The following is a 19,877-nucleotide window of genomic DNA, read 5'->3' on the forward strand; positions in this document are numbered from 1 at the left end:
GCGTGGAAGGGATCGTGACAGAACCCCCCCCCCCAAAGGCCCAAGACCCCGTGGGCAGGAAGGGTGATCCCGGTGGAAGCGAGCCACCAACCGGGGAGCGTGGACATCAATAGCAGGGACCCAAGAGCGCTCCTCCGGACCATAACCGACCCAATCAACCAGATATTGCAAGCGCCCCCTGCAGACCCGGGAGCCCAGGATGGAGGACACCTCGTACTCTTCTTTAGAACAATTTAAAGCTATGTACTATAAGGAACTCATGGTGGTAACAGTAAAGACAGACACATTTGATCGTAGTTCAAGGGTGTTTATTAAACTGTATAGGTAGTTTGGAAAAACACCTAATCTAAACCTAAATCTAAGATGGGAGCAAGCTACGACCATCAAATCATAATAAGGCAGTCCTAGTGGTGTCTTGTCAAATAAAAGGGCCTATACTAAAGAAAAACTATTGCCAATCATTACAACTAAATGCAAAAGAATGTGGGATAATGTTCACAAGAAAGAAAGAAGTGTTCACAAATGATAAGTCAGGATGCTATAGCCAGGGGTTGCCTTTCCTCACGTTTTGAGCACGGGACAAGGTGGGACTCATGTGCACAGCACACTCTCCAGCTTTCCCAGCATGAGACTACAGTTCCATTCCCAGGTATCAGGATCTTCGGTGGTTAAGTTTCTTTTCGACAGAAAAGTCTCTTGCCTCTGAGGACCTGATGGGTTCAGAATAACAACACAAAATGTCCTTTCTGTATGTACGTTGGGTGATAACTTTTCACCCCTGTATCCCCCTCTTCCGGGCTTAGATCCCTCTCGAATGTCAACCTCCCTCCGTCGTGTTCACTATGGCTTTTATTCACAAGATTTCACCTGCTGTATTCACAAGTTGTTGGGTAAAGGCTTTTCACCCTTGGATCCCACTTTTCCAGGCTCAGACCCTTTTCGAATGTTAGCCTCTCTCCGTTGGGTTCACTACGGTTTTTATTCCAAAAGATTTCTCCTTTTGCATTCACAAGTGTTAATGTCTTGCTAAACAATCCCCTGTGGAAATCCTTCCGTTGGGTACACTCTGGTCAACACAATATTCATTGGGGCTTCATGCTTCGCTCCGCAGGCATTCCTCAGCCGGCTTTACGTTTGTCAACCACACAGTTCTTTCTATTTTCTCACTATGCAGGATTAATTTCCCTTAGCTTTCCAATTACGTGCTGGTCAAAGACTTTCGACTGGACAGAGGGTTTTGCGAGACCCCTCTATGACCCCTGTATGACCACTTTGAACTGTGAAGTTGTCCTTGCGGCTCGCCTAAGGCCTTTTGGTATCAGTAGTTTCAGCAATAGGGAAACCAGAGTCTATCGAGTGAGCACCCACGTGGTGCTGGACCCCTCTGCAGCTGGTTTTCTCCTTAATTCGCCATTTTCAACTTTCGTTCATCACAGTTCGGTTTTGTTCGGTTTTGTATTGGTTCTCTCTTCGACTCCCGACTTCCACCGGCTGTGATGAACCACTTGGCTTTTCTTGTCCCTGGAGTCAAGGACGGTACCATGGTAGCAAGAGTCTCTCCCTGTCCTTATTATCAGTGTAGGAGGGCTCTGTGTGACATCTGCTGCAACACACATTGGCTATTGTTCAGTCTTATGATTTCTCTCACAGAGGTTTCATGGGTCGTGGTCGAAAAAAGGGCAAGGTGGCTTCTCTCCTTGTTGCCCCTTCGATTCTCACCGCCTTTCTTCTGCTCTTGAACCGCCGCCCTGGCATAGCTGTCTTGTTGTGCGGTTTGCCTTGCTCATAGTGTGCTCTCGTGCTCCACCATTTATCCCTGTGGGCAAGGGAAAGGGCTGTCAGGTGTGTGTGGTTCTGGTCAATTGCCTGACTTTGCCTGACCCTTGTGTTGGGACCTGTCAGGTAAAGGGCCCTGGTGTTAGTCCATTGTCTTTCGTGGTGTGCGAAAGTGTTTGTGTTTGAAAGGGGGGGGGGGGTAGAGTTTCTGAGTATCCTACGTGGTGGGATGTGGAAAAGGTGTTATAAGAAGGGGTATACCGCGTCTCACCCGCCGGTGTCACCTTTCCACTCACAGAGGACCCCTCATCCAGGTGATCCTCCTGCACTTGTCCACCTCCAGGAACTGGATCCAATATCGATGGCCATGTCCTAGCTACCTGGATGACCGATCCCTGGGGACTAGCAAGTGAGACACCTTCAGGTTTCTCACAGTACTATCCGTCATTAACACATTACCAGTGATCAAAAGCACTGGGTCCCTCTCTGGCAAGCATTCAAAGCTTGTACGTATTTAAAGGTGTTGAATCTGAGAAATATACTCATGTTGGGTATTTACATATGTCATGTAAGTATTTTTCTCTATTTTAGGTTATTACAAGCTCTGTAAGGATCTGTGCAGGATAATAATAATAGCAGGTGTTTATGCTGTTTCAGATGCCATATTCCTCAGAATTTGGACAGCTGAAATAATAGCTTCTATCATTACCCAATTTAATGGTACTCATTTCATCACCCTTAGAAGAATGGGAGGCTGTGTGGGCATGTGAGGATTTGAATGTGCAAAGGTTGGAGTTGCCCTCTTTTAGTGGTGAATGCTACACTGATTTCCAAAGGTTTGTTTGTTTCTCTCCAAAAAGCTCTATTCTATTATTTCAATTGTATACGTACCTTGCAATATGTCATTTAAATGTGGATAATACCATAACTTTTCTTTGTATCCTTTCTCAGGGTGAGACCAACAGGATAATAGCAACCCATATGTTGAATAAAAACTCTTCCAGATCCCACTGCATTTTTACTATACACCTTGAGGTAAGTACAGTGCACAATGAGATTCCTTAATGACATACTAAAATGCTTTTAAAGTTAGAAAAAGACATGATGATTGAATTTTCTCTAACATAAGTTTATGTTTGAGGTATTTTGTAGAGTAAGAAATCAGAAACGGAAAATTACAAACAAGCCAGGTTAAGCAGTTGCAGAGACCATGAAAGAAATTCCACATAGATAAGCAGAAATTCAGAGTGAAAAAGCCCCAGACCAATCTAGTGTGCAAATTCCCCTATCGTATGTCTGAGAGACCAAACACAATCTCCTCTTTTAACCTGGCTCTTTCTCTAGACTGTTACTCCCTTTATGAATCATAGGTTTTCCAAAATTCTGTTCTTTCATTTTCCCCCCTTTTGAAAGACATTGCGGCTCAATTCAGGCAGTGGATCTTACCAGGAGGCCTGTTAATGACTCCAGGATGAAGAGGACCTCCCTGAGCACAGTAGCCCACTAGGGTTTGGTCCCATTCCCCAGCAGAGGTAATACCTTACAGTGCTAGGAGTACAGAGACCGGTGGCAGCCCTCTGACATAGGGAAAAGTTGGCTCTGCATGTTACTAACTATCCAGGGGCCCGTTCTTTCTCACTTACTTGATCTCCAAGTCCAAACTCATTCCACGCCTAGAAACCTCACTGTATACCCCAGGTAAATAGCAACAGTGGTAGGTCTTCCTTTAAAAAGAAAATGTTTTTCAGATACTTTAAAAAAACGTTTTTTTAGGTAGACCTTAAGTGTTTACCAGAAGAAGAATTTTGAACAAAGGAATGTGGTGAGTTGGAAGGAACTCCATATCCTTTATTATGAAGGAGCCAAGCCACAGGGGACTGGTTGGTCGGGCTGCTACCTGATGTGCCTCCCAGAGGTTGGATGGAGTGTGATGGCGTGGGATTGCCCTCCCCTCAGAGTCATAGTGTTCCCTTAATCCATCCGGATCTATAATTACCTTAATAGATGATTTGGGACTACAAGTCCTAACATTCCCCAGAATGGTCAAGCTCTAACATTAGAGAAGATGGCAAATGTATCGTAAACTCTAATACAAGAAATACATTAGAATCCCAAAGCGCAGAGAACATGTCATTATTATTTTGGAGTTTAATCTAACAGTAACCTTTTAACAGTCTTGAATGCTAAAGGAAAGGCGAACCGCCAGAGTTTGTCAGAACGCTGAACTCAGACAGGATTTACTCTGGGAGAACACCAGTAAAGTATTGTACCTTCAGATCCACCAGGAGAACAAGGAACAGATCCCACACATAAATGGCGATGATGGCCCAGATGACATTTCAAGGCTCAGACCAGTTGTTGGACATTCTATTTATCAAATAAGCCCGAACATGTATCAAAAGAGAAATACTAATAAGGCAACATTTCAAATAAGATTTCAGGATATGAAAGATCAACCAGGAAATTTAAAACAAGCTACTCACTGCACAGGCCAATCCAAGGTCGGCTTAGAAAGACAGCCACCCACACAGCACTGAGAAAGAGGCTGTAAAAAGCCAGAATGTAGCAAAGCCTTTGAAGAAGCAGAAGTACTTGGGAGACTGCTACCGGCGAATAGGTAGTTTACCTGATATCCACGCCAGAGGGTTACTCTGGCATGGGTAGGCCAGCAGTCATACCACAAAAGCTTGTGGTTCATTGGGAAGAGAACCTAGCAGACAAAAACTGACAGTAGAAGGAAGGCCAGAGGACTGGACACTTCCTTAGGGGCAAATTAAGAAGAGCCCCTGGCAGAAGGGAGACAATATGGACTACCTAAAAATGACCCTGAGCAAAGGGGGGATAATTACCCATTATCACTAAGAGAATTCTGTGTCAACCAGAGGTTGTGGAGAGACCTTCAAGAAACATGAGAGAACCAGCGTTGGTGGAAAGACCTAAGGGTAAATGTGAGCGATCCAGAGCTCATGGAGAGACCTAAGAGAAGCACGATTACAATCAGGGTTTGTGGAGAGAGGATTGAGATGTTAAGAGGAACAAGAGACATAGGTGGGGCCTAGAAGACCTGTGCTGACCAGGGCCCTGCGGAAGGCAGAACCATGAGTATCCTCAGGAGGTGACAGCTTAGGAAAGCATCTGGTATATGTATTTTTTCTAGAATAGGGATGGACTTCTAAAGTATAGGTTTATGAACATTTCTGTTGGCCAATTTGAGAGATAATTGTTGTACCCTAAAGCTCGCCAGAAGGCTAAAGGACCCCTGAATAACAGTTATGAACTTTCAGCTGGCTATCATCTTGTTACTTTGGTTATTAGAAAAGGGCATCTCTGGAGCACAGAGACTTATAAGAGTAGGTTCAAGATTTGTAGTATGTTAAGGAAAATCACCCTGAGGTGCAGGGAGCACCTGAAAACCCCCACTTTAAGTTACTCAGTTCTAGACCCCTGATTTCCCTCACCCCACCTTGGAGTCTGGTTTGGCCTTTCCGTCCTCTACCCGGCTCCCTGGAGCGAACACGTACCTTCCTTCTCCATGTGGTGTTCATCCAGACTAGGCTGATGCAGCTTCTAACTTCCGGCTTCTTTCCGGGGTGCCAAGTCTGACGGAGCTGGCGCACCCTTCCCAATGTCTTTCTGCGTGGCTTACCCATCAGTTCCTCATCGTAGCTCTCGGGTGGTTCCCACTGCTTGACAGTAATCTGGGCCAGGCTTCTCCAGATCATGTTTCGGCAGGGATGCTGAGCGTTCTGGGAGCATGGCCGTGGCTGGATCCACCACTCCAGGCGTCTGCTCCCTCCTTCCCGTCACACTTCCCAGGAGGAGATTGCTCCTCCTCTGCAGCTCCGTGGGCTACTTTCCTCCTCTGCTTCAATGCTAATTGGGTCACTATCAGGGGGTGGGCCTATTTCCTGCTCTCCCTTCTGAGGTGTGGATGGTGCCTGGAAATGATCAGAAACCATAGCATCCATTTGTGTAGAAACCATACCATCAATGTGTGTTCTAGGAAGTTGCCAATTATTATCCAGGTCGTTACCCCCCCATATAACCAACCAAATGATTGGGCTAAGGTAGGAGGTCGGGGGGGGGTTTACCCCCAGTAGGCTCCTGCGTGTCCTGTCCCATAGAGGGTGTTAAGCCTAGCGGGCTCACCTTCCTAGTCCCAAAGGGGGTGGATTCCCCTTGGAGAAAGGGTATGCATTGCCTAGATTGGCCACAGGATCGTAGCCTACAGTCCCACAAGAGGAATGGTCTTAAAATGTGGAGTCTTACAGTCCCCCAGGTCTCGCTCGTTCTTTACCTCTCACGTTCTTGTACTCCTTGCCCTCATGTTCTTCGCTTCCTTCTACTCTCTCCCTCCTCATCTCACTGTCTACCTTCTCCCTCTCTCTTCCACCCTCTCGCCCTCTAAAGTTTTTTTATCTACTACTACTCTCCCTTTACTTCTCTCCACTCCATCTCCACGCTCTTCCCTCCCTCTTATCTCCACTACTATCCACTCTACTACTCTCCTACCACTACTCTACTGTGCTCTTCGTGCACTACTCTCTGCTCTATCCTTCTCTCTATTACACTTTCCTTCCACTCTCTACTATACTCTCCCACTACCCACCACTCTCTACTACACTTTTTTCCCAATATGCTCTACTACACTCTCCTGCCTTTACTCTGCTACACTCTACCTCGCATTCTCTCCCAGTCATCGTCCATTCACTCTCTTAATCACCTTTATCACTCTGCCTTACTTACTGCCTTTCTTACTGCCATCCACTCCCCCTTAGTCTCACTGACTCACTTTACTTAGCATACTTTCACTCTCACACCCAAGTACCACTTTCTCTCACCAACCAATACCTCATCTTGCACACGCTCTCTGTAATCTTCCTACATGCTCCGATGCACCATGTGTCCTCTGCCTGGTCTCTTGGTGCACCCTGTCCTCCCATGATCTCACCCGGATAAATGACACTGCTCTGTTCTGTGTACCCTCTTTGATTCTCCTCCTCCCCATTGTGATGGTGCTCACCTGGTTCCCAAGGCCAATCGCTGCATTTTCCTCCACCAGGTGCTGGGTTACAGAAATTACAACACATTAAACCCTCTTTGAGCCCAGCCCCCTTTTTCGACAATCAGAGTCTGTTTTGGAGGTCGTATTCCGTGTGGAATGAGCATCTGAATTGATTGTTTGCAGCTCGCAATGCTCCACCGACTTGGTGTTCACTGCTGGCTTTCTCACTGGTGGGTTAACTGTTCCCTCTTCCACCGCAACCAATTCTGGGCTTTCTAGTACTGGAATCGTAGAAAGAAAACACTAGAATGAACAGGCTCTAGCCGGTATTGGGCAAGCAAAAGTGGCACTTAACAAATGCTTTCAGGCACATGTAGCAGGGAGAGGGACTGGAACCCTCCCAACTCCCTCACCCTGCTTTTGGTGCAGAACTGGTTCTGGTAAACACCCTGATAGGCCTCCGGCCCCATGTGGAGCGGGGTCCCCAACACTCCTTGACACGGTCAGGTCACTGATTCTGTCACATTACATATTTAATATTGATCAATTGTTTCGAACAAATTACCTATAGTACACATGTACATATAGCAGAGACTTTCTGATATTAGCTTGTGTATGTATGTTAAAATGAATTTAATGATGAAATGTATGCAATACATATGTGCTTTTCTTTATTCCTTTCTTTGTGTTTAACAGTGTAAAAGGTTTTAATTATATTAAACCACATACGCTTAAATAAAATAAAAAATAAAACAAATATAGTACATATAATTCACAGTGAATAGTACAGAGGACATTCCATAATGTAATGTGCAGTAACACCAAGCATGTGACTGGCAAAATATTATGTGTCTAATGATCTACATATGTAATGCTGAGAAACATTTTCTAATAGAGTATATATAGCACATATCATTCACAATGAAGAGTCCAAAATATATTTCACAGTTCTGTGAGCATGAGTCCCCCAAGACCGTTTTAGGGGGGCTAAGACTTTCCATCCAACCTCTCAATGTGGGAATGATGGTAATATTGCTACACTCAGTGGTTAAGCAAAAAGGACAGAGTAAGCAACTAGACTCTCTCCTAGCTGTGGGAAGGAAAACAACAGTGGTTTGGTTATTATCTGTGGTACCACCCTTCCCTCCTGCCCTTCTCTTGCCTGCAGAGTGGTGATTGAACCTGGTATCGGATGACTGGAGTGGAAACCTACTTCGCAACTTCAGGCAATGCAGAACAGCTTCTGCACAAATATTTGAGGTTGGGGGTAGGATAAACCGGGGATGAGATGATACTGCTTTCAGAACAGATAGCAATGAGCCAGTCACAGGTCCATTGGGTCCCAAACTATAGGGGATGTGAAAAGAAGTGAAAGATACCCAGTTCAGGGTCCACAGAGGGAAGTCCATAAATACTATGCAGGGCACATGTCCAAGAAGGCAACACAGCAAAAGACAGAATGAATTATACAAATGGAAAGGAGCACCACTTTTCTGTGTAGTTAATTAAATTGTTTAAACAATGTAAGTATTGGCATTGGCCAAAGCCTGGATTGCAATTTCCAGAAAAACAAAGTACATGAAAGACTGGGGATTCACCATCAGTGTTAGCCGCATCCTTGTAGTGAATGCTACTTCAAAGTCTATTGTGATGAATCCTGTGGTGTCGTCCCTTCTCCCCAAGGGCAAGACCCTTCTCATGAGGACAGGGAGGTGAAATGGCTACCCAATAGTCACCCTGGGGGTGGTACGCAGCGGGAGGATCTCATGGGGAGGGATTCCCCCTCTGGGATACAGTGAGAACACAGCAGGAGAGTGCACTATTTTGACCCTTACACAAACCCTAATAATCCTCTGGTAGACCCCAGTTCCTTTTCATTTAACCCATGTATTTTTGTCAGTCTACCCCTCTGATTAGTACTGAGACAAGGGAGAATAGAGACAACTCTCATAGACCATCATGCACAATGACTGGGACGAGGAGGAGGCTCGGAACAATGACATTCCCAAACAAGAACATGATGGAGCAGTCTAGCTTTTTGTGTACATCTCCAATAAAAATCAAAGAGGGACTTACCAACTTGTCTAGTCTTCCCTGGAGAAGCGCCGAGAGCAAACGCGGTAAAGTGAAGGAAGAGGAAGCTGTGACGCCTGTGTGGCTGAGAGGTCACCGGTGTCGGCAGCGTCATGTTTGTTCCTCCAAGATGGCGCTGGTTCCTAAGTTTGACACTCTAGATGTTTCTCAGGCACAGGATGGAGTATCCCCGCCTACAGATTCGGCAGTACTTCAGGAGAGGAGTTCGGTGCTTCAGTGCGTTGCTACTCCTATAGTCACCACGTTACGTGAGTTCGTTACTAGGGTAGCTTTGTTTGTTTAGTGAATCTATTCTCTTGGCGTTTCTCATTACTGTCTGTCCATTCTCTTGTACACACTAGGTGGGAGCTCAGCCCAGTCTCTTTCGCTGGCTCTTACATTCACTGCTATGAACACCGGAACACACATTTGCGGAGCGACTTGAGAATTCCAAGGGCGTGCGTTTCTCCTTTCCATTCTGCGGATTAGCCAACTGTCCTTTAATATTATCCAGGCATTAAACAACATTTGTTTTTGTTCCCCAAACTTAGTGTTTGTGGGAGACGTTTGCGGACTACATTTCCCAGCATTTCTGGGCCGTCAAGACCTTGCAGTATTCTATCCCTGGGGTTACCTTTCGGTTCGATCCCTGGTAAGCTGCTTACCTCGCTCTCACTCTCCTAACCCTCTTTCTTTCAGTAACATCATCTGAGACTGGTTTCTTGCTTTTACTTTGCTTTTACTTTATTCCTGGGCAGGGAACCATCTGGGAACATTAGGGTTCTGACAGTGCGCAGTCAAGAGCCTTAACGGCAAGACAGCACAGCACACTAACAGGGTAAATCCGCTTTTAGTGTTTGTTCGAATAAGGGAAGGGGCATTGAGTATCAGATTAATGAGTACTATCTCTTTTCTGTAAGTGTAAGGACCAGCAGTGCTGAAGAAGATTCTCTGTGGGTACCGACACACATCTAGGGAAACAACGGATTGCTGATCCTCCCATTCGAATCACTGCACACAAGCCACCCAGGGTTTTATCCCTCACAAGGGTTTCCCTGGCAATCTCTCTTTGCTCTAATCTTTATGTTTGGAGCCTGGAGGGGTAGACAGGGAGATTCTCATAGCAGCTTGTTCTGCCTGCAGAAATTGGATATCCAGGTTAGTGGATGACGGCTGTATCAAATTGTGTATGTGCATCGATCCTCTTAGGATCCTGATAGTTATTGTTCTGACAGAAGCAGACTGGGACGCAGGAGAGGAAGCTGAGAAGCCCAAAGCCGGTCTGAAAAACGAGGGACAGTACGGCAGTTTAGCAGACAAAAGTTCCAGGCATTCCTAAAAACGGAGGCAGTTCAAAACGTGGATCGAGGCCCGCTTGCCCTTCCATATTAAAGTAGCTTATTTCGGCTTTCAAAAGTTCTTTCACAGTTCAACAAAAGGTCACGCCGGTCTCCTTCGGTTGGGTTGGGACATCTCAAGTCATAAAAGTTCACGCAAGTCTCCTTCGGTTGGGCTCAGATCTCTCATGGCAAAAAAGTTCACGTAGGTCTTCCTTGGTCGGGCTCAGACCTCGCAATCACAGCACTTGCAGGGGTTCCTTTCCCCAAGCTTTATTCACATTTGTTAGGGGTTCCCTTCCCCTATCTTATCACACTTCCGGTCTCCCTCGATCGGGCTTGGACAGGCTCTGGGCATGGAGGCCGACATATCAGAGGAAGAAATCTCAGCTGCACTAGCACAGCTGCAGATGGGTCCAGCACCAGGACCCAATGGCTTCTCGGTCAAGACGTGGAAGCGATTGGGGGAGCGGGTGGTCAGTCCTCTGCACCGTCTCTTTTTACAATGTACGCAAGATGGATGTCTGCCACCTGACTTCAGACTGGCCAGCATAGTAGTTCTCCTGAAGCCCAGCAAAACCCTGGAACAGTGTGCTTCATACAGGCCAATATCTTTAATAAATGGAGAGGCCAAGATCCTTGCCCGTGTGCTGGCTAATCGCTTGTTGTTGGTAATCTGCTCTCTGTTACATCCGGACCAGTGCAGGTTTATGCTTTCCAGATCCACACAAATGAACCTGCGCAGGGTGCAACTAGCCATCGGCCTGGCTGCTGAAATACCGGACGCACTGGCGCTTCTCGCAATAGATTTCAAGAAGACGTTCGACTTTGTGATGTCAGACTCGCTTTGGAAAATCATAGGTCGAATGGGGTTTGGGGAAACTTCCTGCCCTGGGTCCGCTTGCTGTACACCTCCCCAGAGGCGACAATAAGAGTAAACAGCCACTGCTCAGGCCTTCGCCCTTTGGCGGGGCACGTGGCAGGGATTCCCCCTCTCACCGCTGTTGTTCACACTAGCTTAGAGCCACTGGTGTTACAGGTTAGGGAGAGCCCAGAATGGACGGGATTTAAAGGGCCCTGGGGGGAGAGGACAGGGTCTCACTCGATGCAGACAACCTCCTAATATACTTAATAACCCATGGGTATTGTGCCTGGCAGTGACCCATATATTGCATGCATACCAAAGCTTTAGCGGGCTTAAAATACATTGGCAAAAGTCAGTCCTCTTCCCAGTGCAGGGAGGTGTAACAATGATCCTGCAAGAATGCCCGTACACTATAGCAGCCTCAGGCTTCAAGTACTTGGGTATTCACCTCAGCCCGTGCCTGTCTGACTTCATTCAGCTTAATCTCTCCCCGGTGGTAAGTAAGTTTGTGCAGAATATTATACACTGGCAAACCCTCCCACTGACCTTGTTGGGTAAAGCAGCCCTTTTCAAAATGCTAACACTACCTACATTTCTCTATGTCCTGCAGAATGCCCCACTCCCTGTCCCAAGGAAAGTCTTTGCAGAAATTGAAGGATCCTTGCGGGTACCCTTATGGGGCGGGAAGCAACCGAGGATGGCATTGAAGACACTGCAATGGTCAGTTTGAGAAGGTGGCATAGGTTTGCCCAACCTGCGCAGATACTACTGGGCCGCACAGCTAGGTGCTGTGAATGACTGGCTGCATGGGGTCCCGATTCTCCCTCACATTGCATCTGAATGAAAATGAATGATAAGCCGGACACCTACTGTACGGGTGGGCAAGGCATAGAAGGGCTCTCCCCGGGTTGACATGGCACACGTGCCAGGTGTGGGAGGAGGCGCATCAGGACATCGGATGGGGTCTAATGAGATGTAAGGGTTAGCCTCTTTACTCTGTCGCCCTCTTCCTCAGCCCAGTGTTTGTGCAGAAAGGGGGTAGGGAGTTGGGACATTGGAGAATCCTATAAAATAGGATGGCGCATGGGTACAGGAAACGGGGGAATACCGTGTCTCACCATTGGTTGCCTCACCCCCACCCCCCAAAGATCCCACACCCCAGTGTATCTTCCCGCACTGATCCACCCCCAGGGTCTGGATCTAAAGACGATGGCCGTGCCTTGGCCATCTGAGAGAGAGATCCCCAGGGACTAGCAGGTGAGACACCCTTTGGTTTCTCACATAGTACTTTACCCTGAATCATATTCTAATCACTTATGGTATTTTAGGATCAGAAACAGTTTTGATGGGGTTTCTTTTTCTTTTTGTTCTTTGAGCATACTGTGATGAATCGTGGGAATGAGTCCCTTCTGCCTAGGGGGGGGGGGGGACCCCCACCTGTGAGGCTAAGTAGGCGAGTCCGCTTCGCAAAACCCTCCCTAGGGGTCGAGGCGAGTGGGATTTCACCTGGACAGAAGCCCACTTTGTGGAAAAGGACTACCGTTCCTATGAGGAACCCCCAAAAGGATTTCCATTTTAAAACCGTTGAAAACATCATGCCAAGATTTGTGTACAGAGAGAACAGCCATCTGTTACTGTCAGCAAGAAGCAGTGCATGTCCCTTCAAATGGAGAATTCCATTTAACTGAGACGAAGAAGCTGACAGAGGGACAGCTACTGCGTTGAGCGGAGAGAGAGATGTGAACGTCAGCCATGGAGACGTAGTATCAGAGAGGGCAGGAGACTCTGTGACGGAGGAAACCCACGAGTTTCGAAATTGCTGCTGCCCGCAATCAGAACGCTGGCCGCACCGGGACCTGGGAATCGGAGAGGGAGAGACAGCGAGTGTGGCGTGACCACGGAAATCCTGTGGTAACCAAAACGATGCCAAAACCACTACACGGCTGGAGCCACCTACCATACCAACATCTGAAGAATCAGAGATCTGTTAAGGAGAGTACAGAGGATGGCACAATGAAGGAGGTAAAGAAGCAGTGTAGGCCGAGAGCACAGCAAGCTCAGAATGTAGAGAACACCTGGTGACGTTATCCCTGAGAAGAACAGGTAAAGGAGAAAACGGGGGACCCGAGAGGCAACCAAGAGGTCCTTATGGGGCTATTCATACTCGTCCCAGTCAAATTAATGAAAATATAACTTGGGAACAAGAGATCATACTCGTACCAGTCAAGTTAAGGAATGGATAACCTGGGAAGCCATAGAATTGAAGCAGTAGAGTGAGAGATACCTGAGAACCCGAAGACCAGAAGCACACATGAAACATATGGAGAAAAAGGCAAGTTAATTCATATGTCTAAGACCAGAGACTATAAGGAGAAAGAATATTATGGTTCCAGTATAAAAGAAGAGCAACTAACCTGACAGAGGAGGACTAATTCCAATGGACGCACATACCGACGCACACAGCTCACAGTAATGCGCTACTGTTAAAAGATGCCATCCCAAATGCCGGCTACCGACACTCTATACAGCTCTCTGCTGCGCTCAAGCTAGGTCAGTGCTTTAAAAAATAAAATAAAAACAATTAAAAAATAAAGAGTTGTAAAGGCTGGATATCATTACTCTGGGAGAAGCGAAAATTACCAATTTATGATAAATGGAGAAAGGGGAGTAACAAGCTCACAAAGACAGTTAAAACGAAGCGAGATATAGGTATATGGTCAAAGAGATCTGAGTCGAAGAAGAAACAAGAAGATATGCAGCTCTCCTTCAAGCTTCCCTCCTCTGCCTCCTCCTCCTCTCTTTCTGACTGCCTGTCTGTTATTCGGCATGGTGCAATGCTAACAATCTCTGCCTTAATGCCATTGAGACAGAGATCCTTCTCATTGGGACCCCTACTCCCTTTTTCCCTCCCATACTCTCACCGCCCTCCATGGGAACCTGTCCCCTCCCCCTCTTGTGAGGCAAAAAACCTTGGTATCTTCTATGACTACTCTCTCTCCTTCTCTCCTCACATCACAATCCTTGCCAAGAAGGCCCACTTTCAGCTGCACCACCTCAGAGGCATTCTCCCTTTCCTCACCTTCCCCACCCCAGACACTCAAGGTCTCCAGAGCTCTGGTACTCTGCTGGCTGGAATACTGCAACAGCCTATTCCTCAGTCTGCCTAACTCCTCCCTTCGGCCCCTTCAACTAATCCAGAGTAGGACTGCAAGACTTATCCGTGGCCTCAAGCCCAGGGACCGCATCGCGCCAGCCCTAAAATCTCCTCACTGGCTCCTGGTTGCTGCGACAATCAAGTTCAAGACCCTCTGCATCATCCACAAGGCCTTCTGGTGCCTATGACCCCTCTACATCCAACTCTCTCTCCCTGAATACCTCCCGGCTAGAACCCTTCAGTCGTCTAGCTCTAACTCTTTGCATATCAGACTCTTTTCCAAGCAGAGAGTGGGGGTAGATTGCTCTCCTCCGCAGGTGCCGCCTCCCTCTGGAATGGCCTCTTTGCCCTTCTGAGTGTTGAGCCGGATCTCTTTGAGTTTCCGGAAGGTTCTCAAGACCTTATTTCTTTCGCCTGCCCTCTCCTTCTCCCCCTCCCCTGCTAATTTCCCTGTCTGCCTCTTGACCGGCTGCCTGGTTCCTTCAGAGTCTTACAGGGCACTAGGCCCCCCTAATCCAGTCTTCCACTGCACTTGGTCCCCCCAATACCACCCCCGCAACCTGCACTTGTCCTTCCGGGCCCCTCCCCGCTCTAGCCTGGCTGGGCGTGCAACCTTGTAGCCCTTCCAACCCCTTACCACGCACTTAGCTCGTGAACCTTCCATCCCCTGCTCTCTCTTCTTCCCCATGCTCTGTCCACCTGGCCTCGACCCGTCACTCGCTTTTTCTCTCAGGCCCTTCAGCCCTGATCGCCACTTCCCCCCCTCCTTTCTCCCTTGCACTTCTCGTTACTGAACTTGCACAATCAAAATGTCACAAGGCCTAGTAGGATAATTTTGTATTGTCCTCGCTGTTCCCCCACCCTCTTGTCTTTTGCCCCTCGACACACATTCTGTATATGTGCAATATAAATGCCCAATAAATAAAAAGTAAAACACAAGTCTAACAAGATTTTGAAAGAGTTACACAAACTGATTAAAGTATTCACAAAAGACTATTTAAAGATCACTTAGGAGAATAAAGAAGATGTTTGCCTGAAGCAAAGCCCAGGAGCAGGGAGTCATTCTCCTGCCCTTAGTTATTAAGAACAGTGGTGTAGGATCAGTTAGGGTTAGTTCGGACTCTGGACAGATTCTTTTTGGACATTCACAAATGACTGACGAGCACTTTAGTTCGTTTACTAGGTATGGATCACTCCATAGCATGGGGAAAGTTAGGCCTTTTTCCTATAAAACCACTCTGAAATGGCCGAAAGAGTCTGCGTCCTTTTTCTGACCCTCCACAATACACAGAGTATTGTTGGCCTTTAGGAAGACGAGGCTTGACGCTCTTCATCGAAAATAGTATGTTTTGACCCGATTGAACATGTAGCTGCATTGAAGGTCTAATTGTTCCAGCAAGAGAGCCCATCCGAAATTCGGGCGGTTTTTTACACTGTTAGGCCATTTTCCTACAGCCTCCTTACAAGCCTGGCAGCCTGGAATTAAGGGTGTCGGTAGCAGCGTACCGGCACCCTTTCCGGCTTGCCATTATACAAGCATGCCTGCAGGGGCCGTTGCTACCAGCAGGTCTGACCTGCTGGGGGCACCAGCCCCTGCAGGCATGGTTTTCACGGAAGCACCAACACCGTTGGCAACAGTGCCGGGGTTTCCTTGTCCCCATTCCCATGGAGTTCTATGGGACTCCACAAGAATGGGGACTTTACCTTTTCCACCGCCTGACATCCCAGCCCGCTGGAAATGTCCTGGTGGCCCTGGGATATCAGGCGACGGAACAGTGTCACGAGTTTGGCAGCAAACCCGGCAGTAGGGCCCGCAGGTTACCGCCAAATTCGTAATGAGGCACTATAGGTGAGAACTCTTGCACTCTATGAAACAGGTTAATAATGTATGTAAGATGTATTGATGTATTCTGTATATATTTACGTGTTTCATGTATTGTATTTATGTGCTGATTTCATGTCTTTCATAACATTGTGTTACATATTCTCATGTTATACTGAAATGGCTTTTAAATGTTCACGTCTCGTCTAATGTAGCTCCACACAATAAATACATATTTGACCTTGTAATTAAAAAATATTAATTGCACTATGAGTGCATGAGACAGGGTATTTGCACTGTGAAATAAGTCGAGTTGGTTGACCAAGCTATTTAAAGCTATTAAATTAAAAACATTTTCTTTTTTTTGATAAACTTTATTTTTTAGTAAATGCTCCGGCATAGCTGGGGGTAAACACGCCGGACTCGAGATTGGGAAGACCCTTAAATGCGGCAGTAACACCATTAGTAAACATCAATTCTGTCTCTCCGGAACATTAACAGTATTTGTGTAACAGTAAATTGTAACCAATAACATTTTAACAATCACTGTGGCAGGGACTATTCTCTCAGTACAAACCATTATTCCATTCTAGACATGTTAGGACGGGCACCCTCACAATATTGACAAATGCTTCAGTAACGGCGGTCTACAGTAGTGGTCCTGTCTTTCACCCACTCATGAAATGGGAGCCACACCTTCAGGAATTTCTGATAGCTACCATATGCTAATGCACACACCTTTTCCATTGCCAGTACTCCCCACAGCTTCACCCACCATGAAGCCGCCCCCGGACCTTCAGTAGTTTTCCACTGGTGAGCCAGCACCATTCTGGCAGCAGATAGCATATGTGTGATTAACGTCGCTCGTGATACACTCACTGCATACACTCCCTCTTCCTCGGCCCCCAGGAGTATTATGACCAGGAAAAGGGTGAATTGCACACCCACAATATCTTCAATAAGCCCCAGGATCTCCTTCTAAAAAACGTGCACTTTAGGGCAGGACTTCCACATGTGCTGCAGATCTGCGACCTCCCCACAGTTCCTCCAACATAGAGTTGAGTACTGCTTATGTATTTTATGAAGCCTTTGTGGCGTAAGATACCATTGAAAACATAACTTGTAAGATGCCTCCTTAATTGTTGAACACCTCGACGCCTTTTGAGCCCTCAACCAGAATTGGCCCCATACTTCCGCAGATGTCGTAACTCCCAGGTCTCTTTCCCACTTTTCCATGTATGGGAGCTTGTCCTCTGGAGCCGCTTTGTCTAACAGACTCTAGAGCCTTGAGAACTTCTTCTGAAGGACCCCTTCCTTCATTTATACTTCCAATCCTATCATTGATTTAGTACCAGCAGCTCTAACCCCCCCATGTCCTCCACAGCCCATTCCAACATAGAAGCTATCTGCGCCACTCTGATATATCTCTCAATATCAGGAACTCCAAATCACCTAGATTGCATAAAAACTCGTCTAGGGATCCTGGGTTTCTTTTTCTGCCATATGAAGAAGAATATCTCCTTCTGTAGTGTCCAAATCATTAGCGTCAGTATGGTAATCAGAAGGTGTCATTTTAAGCGCTGCAATGCGGGCAAACCATGTCAAGTATTGCTCATGTCACCCCTGAAGATTGTCCACTAATCCTGCCCATAACAGGGGTAGATTGGCCCTCTAAAGCCTGTCATTATCTGCTGTCTGTTTTAACCCCAAGTACTTTATGGGCCGTTCGGGCCAATCCACCGATCTGGACAGGTAGTCGGCTACCAATTTGAATGCCGCTGGGCGGTGAAGTGTGTTGAAGGTATAAGGCTGCAAGGTTAGGAACCTGCCAGGACCCAATGGTTTGAGTCTTTCTGAACCGCTAGCCACTGCAGGGAGACGTGGTCTGTGAAGATGGTGAACAAGCAACCCCATAGATAGTAGCGCAATGTTTCTACCGCCCATTTGATCGCTAAACACTCCTTCTCCAGGGTGGAATAGGCAAGTTCATGGGGTAACAATTTAAGGCTAATTAAAGCCACTGGGAATAATGAAACTTCCTTTACATGGGAGAGAACAGCCCCCAGTCCTGTTCCTGAAGCATCCACATCTAGGTAGAAATGCTCTGCAAAGTTAGGGCACCTCAACACGAGAAGGGATGAAATTATCTTCTTAAGAGCCAGGAAGGCCGATCGGGCCCCTTCGTCGGCAGTCAGGTCACCGATGTGGGTCGGCCTTAAGGAGTCTGAAAGCGGTGCAGCAACTGACAAAAAGGCTGGTATTAAACGTAGGTAGTATCCAATCACCCCCTAGAAGGCCCTAATTGTTAGGCGATCCTCTGCACACCGATCCACTGCACACCAGAATACTGCTCACATTTCCCCAACACCTCCCTCCAGGGTTCGAGGCTCATGTGATTCGGTTTATCGAAAGGACCGAAAGCTCCGTACCAGGTATAATTTACGGGCTCAATTGCAACCCTTCCTGCACTAGCAGTTGCCATGGAGAACATACAGCAGAAGGGGCAGCGTTACATCTCCATGCCGATGGGTTACTTGCTCACGTGATCCAGAGTGGCGTTCCTCACGTGACCTTGGTGGACGTCACATGACCCCGAAACGCACAGTATATAAGGCTTGAGACACGGAACACTTATTGCTTCTCAGCTGTCTTCAGACCCTGTTTGGTGTTACGTTTGGTTTGCTTTTCTGGTTTACCTTGATCTTGGAACTCTCTCTTGGACTCCTTCGGATTACCCCTTTGTACCTTTTGCTTGGAACTGTTTACCTGTTGCTGAATTTCGGACACAAACCTGACTTGCCTTCGGATCATCCCTTGGTACCTTGTTGAACTTCTACGCCATTTCCTTTTTGGGGATTCAAGTCACGCCTTCAGTCTTACAGGTGGTTTATCCTGCATCCACACTTGTCTGCGGTCCTCATGTTCTAGGGACCGCCTCATCTGAGTCTCGAACCTCCCTCCTAGGTTTCCTGGGTTTTCCAAACATCGGATAGGTAAGGCTATTCAGATTCTTTGGTTATTGTGATTTTATACTGTAATTGCCTTGTACTTAACCTCGCTCTTTTTGACAGCAGCATTGGTGTTCCAGAGGTTCCGTGGATCCGGAGAGTAACATCTCCTACCTGTGGCCCCAAAGGTCGCACAGCGGGTTTCTTTTAGTTCCCCTGTGCGTCACTTGAGGACGGAGGTTTCAACGGTCTACACGACACTCAAGTCAGAACAGACTGAGAAGTCATAGTCGTGTTAGACAATGCAGGGGTCCACGGAAGAACCCACAGCTGCTTTAGTTCAGGCGATTACAGTATTAAGGGCAGATATGGCCGCCGCTAATACGGTGATTCACCAAAGGTTAGATTCCATACAGAGTGTTCAGCATTCTCTCCCCGCAGACCCTGAATTCGGGGATGCTAGCACTTCAACCACACCGCCTCCGTCGGCAAGTACCCCAACTCCAGCTCCGGTGGTCCTCCCAACCCCTTCCCCTTTGGCTGCTCCTGAACGTTATCAAGGTGATCCCAAGAAGTTCAGGACTTTCATCAATCAGTGCAAGTTGCATTTCTTGTGCAGACCTCTGGCATTTCCTAATACCACCGCCAAAGCCGCTTTTGCCCTTTCCCATCTGGCCGGGAGAGCTGCCGCTTGGGCTAACCCTTTATTGGAGAACAATAGCCTGATTCTCTATGATTTTGATTTGTTAGTTCTAGAGATGTCTCGAGTCTTTGATACCAGACTTAAGGCACAGTCTAGGGATTTGGAGTTGTTAGAACTAACCCAGGGCAGAGGGACTTTGATAGATTACATCACCCGGTTCAACGCCGAGACATTATGGCCAGAAAGCAAGCGGG

General features: G+C 47.2%; 1 protein-coding gene across 1 annotated transcript in view; it reads left to right on the forward strand.

The window, feature by feature from the left end:
- Nucleotides 1–19,877, forward strand: part of KIF9 (kinesin family member 9) — a 1,188,236-nt gene that overhangs the window by 308,424 nt on the left and 859,935 nt on the right. Inside the window, exon 6 of the mRNA XM_069645790.1 lies at nt 2,728–2,811. Within this exon, the coding sequence (XP_069501891.1) occupies nt 2,728–2,811 (84 nt within the window). The remainder of the gene's footprint in view (nt 1–2,727; nt 2,812–19,877) is intronic.

The sequence above is a fragment of the Ambystoma mexicanum genome, chromosome 2p (genome assembly GCF_040938575.1).
Source record: "Ambystoma mexicanum isolate Mex_15411 chromosome 2p, UKY_AmexF1_1, whole genome shotgun sequence".
In the NCBI taxonomy this organism is placed as follows: domain Eukaryota; kingdom Metazoa; phylum Chordata; class Amphibia; order Caudata; family Ambystomatidae; genus Ambystoma; species Ambystoma mexicanum.